The 7,289-nt window shown below is 39.6% G+C and overlaps 1 protein-coding gene across 6 annotated transcripts in view; it reads left to right on the top strand.

The window, feature by feature from the left end:
- The first annotated feature begins 6,444 nt into the window (after positions 1-6,444).
- LOC118334671 (receptor-type tyrosine-protein phosphatase mu-like) overlaps positions 6,445-7,289 on the top strand; it is a 162,745-nt gene continuing 161,900 nt past the window's right edge. For 5 of the 6 annotated variants that reach the window (XM_035670698.1, XM_035670697.1, XM_035670696.1 and 2 more), the window contains exon 1: positions 6,446-6,803. In XM_035670698.1, coding sequence (XP_035526591.1) covers positions 6,731-6,803 — 73 coding nt within the window. In that variant the 5' untranslated portion in view covers positions 6,446-6,730. Of the gene's footprint in view, positions 6,804-7,289 lie in introns of all 6 variants that reach the window. The other variant, XM_035670694.1, reaches the window with a different exon arrangement.

Below are 7,289 nucleotides of genomic sequence, written 5' to 3'. Positions count from 1 at the left end.
GTGTGTGTGCGTGTGCGTGTGCGGGTGGGTGGGTGTGGGTATGCGTCTGAGTGTGTCATTATGGGATGGTGGCACAAATCTGACCTCTGGCATGCGGCAGTCATGCTGTGAGTTTCCACAAACTGCCAGATTACATAAGATACTGTCGCTCAAGACAAATGACCATTACTCAGTATTGATATTTATACTTCCTGTTTTTTTTTATGTAATGTAAAAGTTGAGTTAAAAATAAACAAGTAACTGCTGTGCCCCTGTCTAAACATTTGTTAATCCACAGCAAAGGGGTCAGGACAAGGGCTGATTACTGGCCAGTGGATCTTTTTTAGCCTGTGGCAGAGAGGCACGGAGGTAAGTTCAGCTACAGCTCACCACCCTCTCTGCTGCATTCAGGTCATGGGGATCAGGTGTGTAAAGTCAGTGGAAAGAACGGTGGAGGGGGGTTTAAGATCTGCAAAAAACAAAACACTGATTAAATATTGTTCCACTCCATCAGATCAGAGCAGCATAGAGCTGCTGGGTGGCAGCTCCTTTGAGGCTGTTGGGCGCTGTGACACCAATGATTTGAAGTGATGGGAAAAAATTTCAATGCGTGATATGATTGAAAATTGCTTCTCAAAATAGAGTAAATCTGGAACAAATTATTCAATTACATCAAATTAGTTTAAAGCAAACTGATTATAGTTACTGTAGCATGCTAAATAAAGCAACTATAAAAACTCTCAATGATTAAAATAATTATCATGTGGACTATTTGACTGATCTGACTGAACTCCCATTGTCCTAAGCAGCTAAAATGATAGTTGTTGAAGCAAAATGTACAAAGGTGTTTTAGCAAGGAATTCTGGTTAAATAACAGGAATAACAATGTTAAAAGGTTCTATGCTTTAGTATGACATACTATAGCATAAATGTGTTTACACAGTGGCAGATCATGCACTGATATTGCCTGCAAATACAACCAGTCCAGGAACTAGAACATGGTAACTCAATATCATTGTTATGCAACTGTACTGAAATATTATAATCGTATTGTTGAATCCTGCCTCCTTTGCCTCATTATTTTAGTCAGTGGGAAGCCCATTGTCAGGTGACCAGCACCTTTGTACTTAGTTGTTTTTTAATTTTTTGGGGGGGGTTCTCAGTTAATAATCATGATTATTGATATATGGTTTAAATAGATGAGCCCTCTCCTCTTCAAACAGCACTTCTCTGTAGTATTTCCTCTTCAGAAGATGATTAATTAATCCATTAATAGTGAAATCCCTGCACAATTGTGATGTGGACAGACACACACACACACACACACACACACACACACACACACACTTCTCCTACTCCTCCTACAACTAACATTAAGGTTCTTGTAGTCAACTGACTTTATCTCGAACAGCAGCAACTTCACACTGTGATCAGTATGACTGGGTAAATGTATGCATAAACCTAATTTCTGTTAGTATACTGACAAGGCGCTCCTGTAAATCAAACAAGGCGTCTGTGTCAACTTGGCTGCTCAAATATTAATAAGGTTTAGATGTCACCACATTTAAGAAGGTCACACACATTTTTAACAACTCATGGTGAAGATTGAAAGTGCTATAGAAAAGACAGAAAAGTGACCTCTGTTGGTATGTACCTGCTACTACATTAGTCAAAGTGAAGAGTGAGCTGGCTCAGTGTAATACTCTCTCTCTCTCTCTCTCTCTCTCACGCACACACACACACAACCCAAGCATTCATGATAGATGAGCCCCTCCTGAATAAGTCTTTGTCCTAGATAGTGATCATGGGACATGTTGTCAAATAAAGCACCTATAAAGATATTGCATCAATGTGAGTCAGATGACCTGAATTCAGTGTATCAGTGTTCTGTGGTTACTATTCTAGTGATAAAACAATATACAATGACTTTGTCTGCTTGTGTAAGTTGTTTAACATCAAGTGAACATGTATATATATATATAGTGTATCAGTAACTAACAGACAAAAACTCTTATTTTAATGCAATAACCAAAGTAATCCCTGCAAACAGTGTCTAGTGTACAGTCAAAAAACTAACAAAAAACACTTTAACCACTATGACAAGTAATTAAAATGATTCTTTGCAGTCAGCCTTACTCACTAGTGGTCAGCCGTACACCCGGGATCACCCATGACTGCAGTTAGCAAGCTTTGTAGGATTTGCTGATCCTGTTTAATTGCTGCGTGCTCCAATAACTTTGCTTTATAATGAGACTCTGTGCGAGATATAACAACTGGGTGAGCACAGATTGGCACCTGTGTTCTTCCTTCGAAGGTATTTTGCATTCATAAGCCAAAGCTTAGAAAACAGTTTAGCTTCACTAGCAGCCAGTGACTTCCCATAATGAAGGACAGCTAATCAATCTCGTATTGAGCTTTTGACAATCAAGGCACGGGATAATCACAATGGAATTAAATGACAAAATCACTGTTGTCTGGCAGCCACATGAAGAAAGGCTTAATAGGTCTTTCTTTAGAGTGCAGTTTAAGTTCTGTGATTAATTTAGTCACACTGAGACTCCTCACATAGGGTGAGGTGATTGGCATTTATTGATAAACAGCATTATACTGCCACTGTCAATTACAACAAAGTGTTATTTAGCTCATCGTTCTCAGGTTTAACTGATTTAAACTGTTCCTGCAGGGGCGAAATATGAAGGAGAATAGATTTGCTGAAGGCCAACAAGTTCTTCCTTGGCTGGTGGTGGCTCTCCGTGATGAAATGTCAATATCGCCTATTCACTAGCTCAGGATGTTGTTCAGAAATCAGCAACAGTGAGTCACTGAAACAGTAGGCCATATCATAACCTTTGAAGCCTAAATATGGAGTCTTTTGATCCTGGCCATCAATTTTGGAGCCACTTCCTCCAGTCCAATCAGTGTGATGTCACAGGCTTTCTGTGTCTTGCTTTGAGAGTGTGATGAAAGTAAGCTTGTGAAAGGTTAGTGACTGAAAATGAAAGTGTCAGGCCAACAGTATCATTATGGTGTAACTCCATGGGCTTGTTTACAGTAAAGCGATTTTCCAGGCAGCGATTGGGCCTACTTCTGCAGATCAATTGATTAGACAAAACAGGAGCTATGATTTGAATAAAAAACACTACACTACATTTTGTGATTGAGAGTGTGTGAAAAGTATTTAGCATTGGCAAGCAGAAGAAAAAGTCTAAATAGTTAACTGAAAGTAATGGATATACAATTTATAGCTAAAAATAATGGATTAATGGTCAAATAGTTAGCTAAAAGTACCCTGATGGATCAACAGTTATTGATAAATATTTGATGTAGAAATAAGCAGATAGGCTATATGGTAGATGACCAGCAAGTGGTGGTAGTGTGAATGCAAACCTGACCAAACGGACATAAAAAATGGGCAGTTTGCTGATATTCAAACTCAACATCCATGTTGTGGAATCTCCCTGCCCCCTCCCATTCCATGTCCTGTGCAGGCCCCCTGTTGCTGATTGGCTGGAACAGTGTTGTGTGGCTCGGTGCAAACCACTTTGTTTGTTTCCAGTTTACAGAGCCTGTGTAGCCTACAAACACCGGATTTTTTTCAGCACACACACAGAACGGACAGTAAGCAGACTCTGAGGAGATATTTGGTGAATTTGATCAAAAGTGTATTTAGTTAGAATCACTGACTGCACCTTTAAAGTGTATGAAGATATACTGTAGCTGTAACAAAATCCATTCAAAATCAATTTGACTGAACGCATGACAGGCGGTATTGATGATGAGGTACTTTGGGTAATCTGATAGGGCTGTATGAGTATATCAGACAAACAGGTTGGGAACCACTGGAGCAGGTTGTTATTATATATTTGTTGAATATGTCTTAGGACTGTGTTTATGGAGAACCACTGAAACACATCCCACAATCACACACTCACAAACACACTCTCAGTCTCTGCATTCGTTGGGTGCAAACAATGATGCTACCCATTCATTCCTCCATCCAATCGGAGGAGTTTACATTCTCATCAATTCCCATGACAGCTCTGCTCAGACTGGTATTCATGCATTCCTGGCAACATAACCGTTGCAGCCAAGACAATACCTAAAGACCACAAAAAGATATGTGGTGCTTCTATGAAATTCTTCGCCCATTGTTTGGTGTAAGAAAAACACAGTGGGGCCATATATCCTTGACAACACAAGGTCATTTTGAGACTAAATGTAGACCCATGTCAATCTGGCTGGATTTTAATTAGCCATGAAACTGCTGGTACAAGTGAAATCGCCATGTGTGTTTATGCATGCAAAAGCAAAAAGGGAATGACATTGGTTGACTTTGTCATTAGTTGCTTCTCCATCCCTCTGTTTGAGATTGCTATGAGAATACACTGCCCATTGTAATTACTCCGCACTTGCTGTCTCAGGATACCACGGACTAATTTCATTAACCAAAATTTTGCATCATAATGAACAAATAAAGGCCATCGATTATTGGATTCATTTGAAGCTTAAAAAAAAACAACACTGGTGTTTGGGATTAGATGTGGTCCATTTTGCCAGGTCAACCGATGAGGTCCTCTTGAATGTCAGCCTGGGTTTTCCTTTAATAGGATCAATGTGTAAATTTGATGTAGGACGCACAAGGTGAAGTATGATTAACAATCCAGCTGGCAAAGATTTTAACGAAATATTACGTTAATGAATTAAGGCCTCAAGTTGAGCATGAAAAAGGCTTATAAAGTGTATTTAGTGTTGTGATTAATAAAATCACCTCCCAGTGGAGGATAGGTTTGGCAAAAAAAAATTGATTTTCTAGTGGTGATCAATGAAATATGAAATTATTCATTACAGTCTGGTTGAGCAAACAATTTCACCACAAGGTCCATTTAGTGACTGTTCTGGATTCTGGATCATCATCATCACATGATCTTCTACAGCAGACACAGTTGGCTCAAATAGAAATGTAGATGTTCATTTTCATTTTTCTGAGCACTTTAATACTTTCTCATCCACGGTGTGGGCTTTTTCTCATCCATCGGGTGTGGGCCCCTTTTAAAGGAGGGGGTTTAAATTTGCTTTTTTGACCTTGGAAACAGCAGTTGAAGACCAATGTCATCACAAGGTCCAATTAGTAGCTATTTCCATCACATCATGCCATCTTCCTTTATCAGTAGATTGAGATGAATAGTTCTATAGTTTATGCATGTTTCACTTCAAAATATATAGTTTTCTGAAAAGTAAATAATTTATGTTGTTAATTGAATGATAGCTGGAAGCTTTTTTAAGATAAGGCCATAGGTTTTGGTTCAGTCTTATCATAAATATTATAGAAGCCCTATACAGAAAATTATGCATTATGTCTGTTTGGGGTCTCAGAGACCACAGCTAGAAGACATGATTAAATTTAATGGTTTTCACATCTGTGATAGGTCTTTCACAGCACTACTCAAATCCCAAATAAGTCCACTTGATTTTATGATACTGGGGTTTTAAAACAGTTAATTCATAGGACATCTACCCCTTTTGGATCTTGACTTCAATCAGAAATAACATTACTATGTAGGATAAAATACTGTACATTTCTGTTCTCGTGCATATGCCAGAAAACATATTAAACATGACATATCTACTTATTTGGGGCTTTATTGTCATTTCCTATTTCATCACCTTCATCAAGTTCAAGCTCAGTTTGTGCCAGGACAAAACGGTTATGATTGTCAACACTTTTTCAACATAGTGACTTTTAATAAAGTCATAAGAAAAGAAGAAAAAACATATTTAAAGGAAATAATTTAAGATAAGATAAGATAAGATAGATATTCCTTTATTTTCCCACAATGGGAAATTTCGATGTTGCAGCAGCAAAGTGCGATAGAGAAAAGAAACAGTTAACAAACGAAGAGTAGAGAGAAAAATAATAAATAAAAACACTAGTTACAAGAGAAAGAAAAAGTAAGAATCTTACAACCAGGCAACAGATAAACAAACAGATAACACACAAAAGATATAACAATATTATATTATATGATACAAACAGTAGCAGCAATAATTTGTGATATTTAACACACAACAGTGGGATATTGAATGAAGTAAAGCAAATGTCAACTAAACACATGGTTAAAGTAAAGTAAAATATAGACTTTAATATAACTCATTTTGCTCATATTAGAGATTACTTTATGACCTCAAACGTGGCCATAAGATCTATCACAATATCACCAACTACTGATTTGAATGACTTCCTTTTATGAATGCTGATTGGGTTAACAGCCCACAGGTTCTTACATGGCCCGGGTTAACTGTACTATTTACCCCCACTGAATTCAGACTCCACACCTGGTCCAAATAAAAGTCAATGGAGTCACGTTTGGAGGCAGGAGGAGGGGACACCTCCGCCTTGTCTTCTCACTCACAGGCGGGGCTCAGACGCGCCCTCTACCGGCCAGACAGCGCGCACACAGCCGCTGCTCTCCTGGAGCTGCCGGACCACTCAATCCACGCGTAATTCAGGAATCAGGACTCACTCACACATTCCTCCTCCAAGTGTGGAGCAAGCCGGCAAGGAGCAGCCGTGTCGGCGACAGTGTCTTCTCACAGCCCGGCAGCACGCAAAAAGGGACGGAGGGCAGGGCGAAGACACTTCAGATTTAAACACCCCCTAAAAGTATAGGTTAGGATTCAAGTTGCAATAAAGACAGAAGAGTTGCCAGTTAACCCCGCGGCTGGGGGTTAACGCTACGACGGCGCTGTCGACATGGATAAAGTTATCAATTGCTTGTTTGCTGCAATAACCCTGCTGTTGTCCGTCAGAGGGGAAGTTTTTAAAGGTAAGGGGGATTACCTGGATATGTTTGCACGTACAGAACATACGCGCAGTCTTGTTTGATGCCACAGCCGGGAGACGAAGTGCAGGAGAAAGGCACTTAAACTCAGTTTGCCCCTCTGTTTTGTCGCAATTTTAGGGGTTTAACTAATGGTTTGTGGCATAAATCCGCGCATATGTGGCAGCGCGAAAGTGCTGCAAGTTAAATGATGTGCGCACTCTGTAGATAAAATAATCTTAAAACATAATTTTTTGCTCCACATTCATAAGAATGCCACATTTCGCCGCTACAACACTGGCATTCATCAGTAGTTTGCTCTCACCTTTTGTGCCGCCGTGCGCAACGGGCAGGTGCGCTACGGGCACCGGAGCGACTCCGCCGCTTCCAATGCCGCGATTTGCATGACCACTAGTTAAAGGAGTTCATTGTTTGTGTCTAACTTTATCTTGATAAGTTGCTGTCTAATGTGATTAACCTCATGGGATTCCC

Source organism: Morone saxatilis, unplaced genomic scaffold (assembly GCF_004916995.1).
Source record: "Morone saxatilis isolate NCDOM2014 unplaced genomic scaffold, NCSU_SB_2.0 Contig23, whole genome shotgun sequence".
Lineage (NCBI taxonomy): Eukaryota > Metazoa > Chordata > Actinopteri > Moronidae > Morone > Morone saxatilis.
The sequence above is the reverse complement of the archived record's forward strand: the minus strand, read 5'-3'. Positions and strand labels throughout refer to the sequence as shown.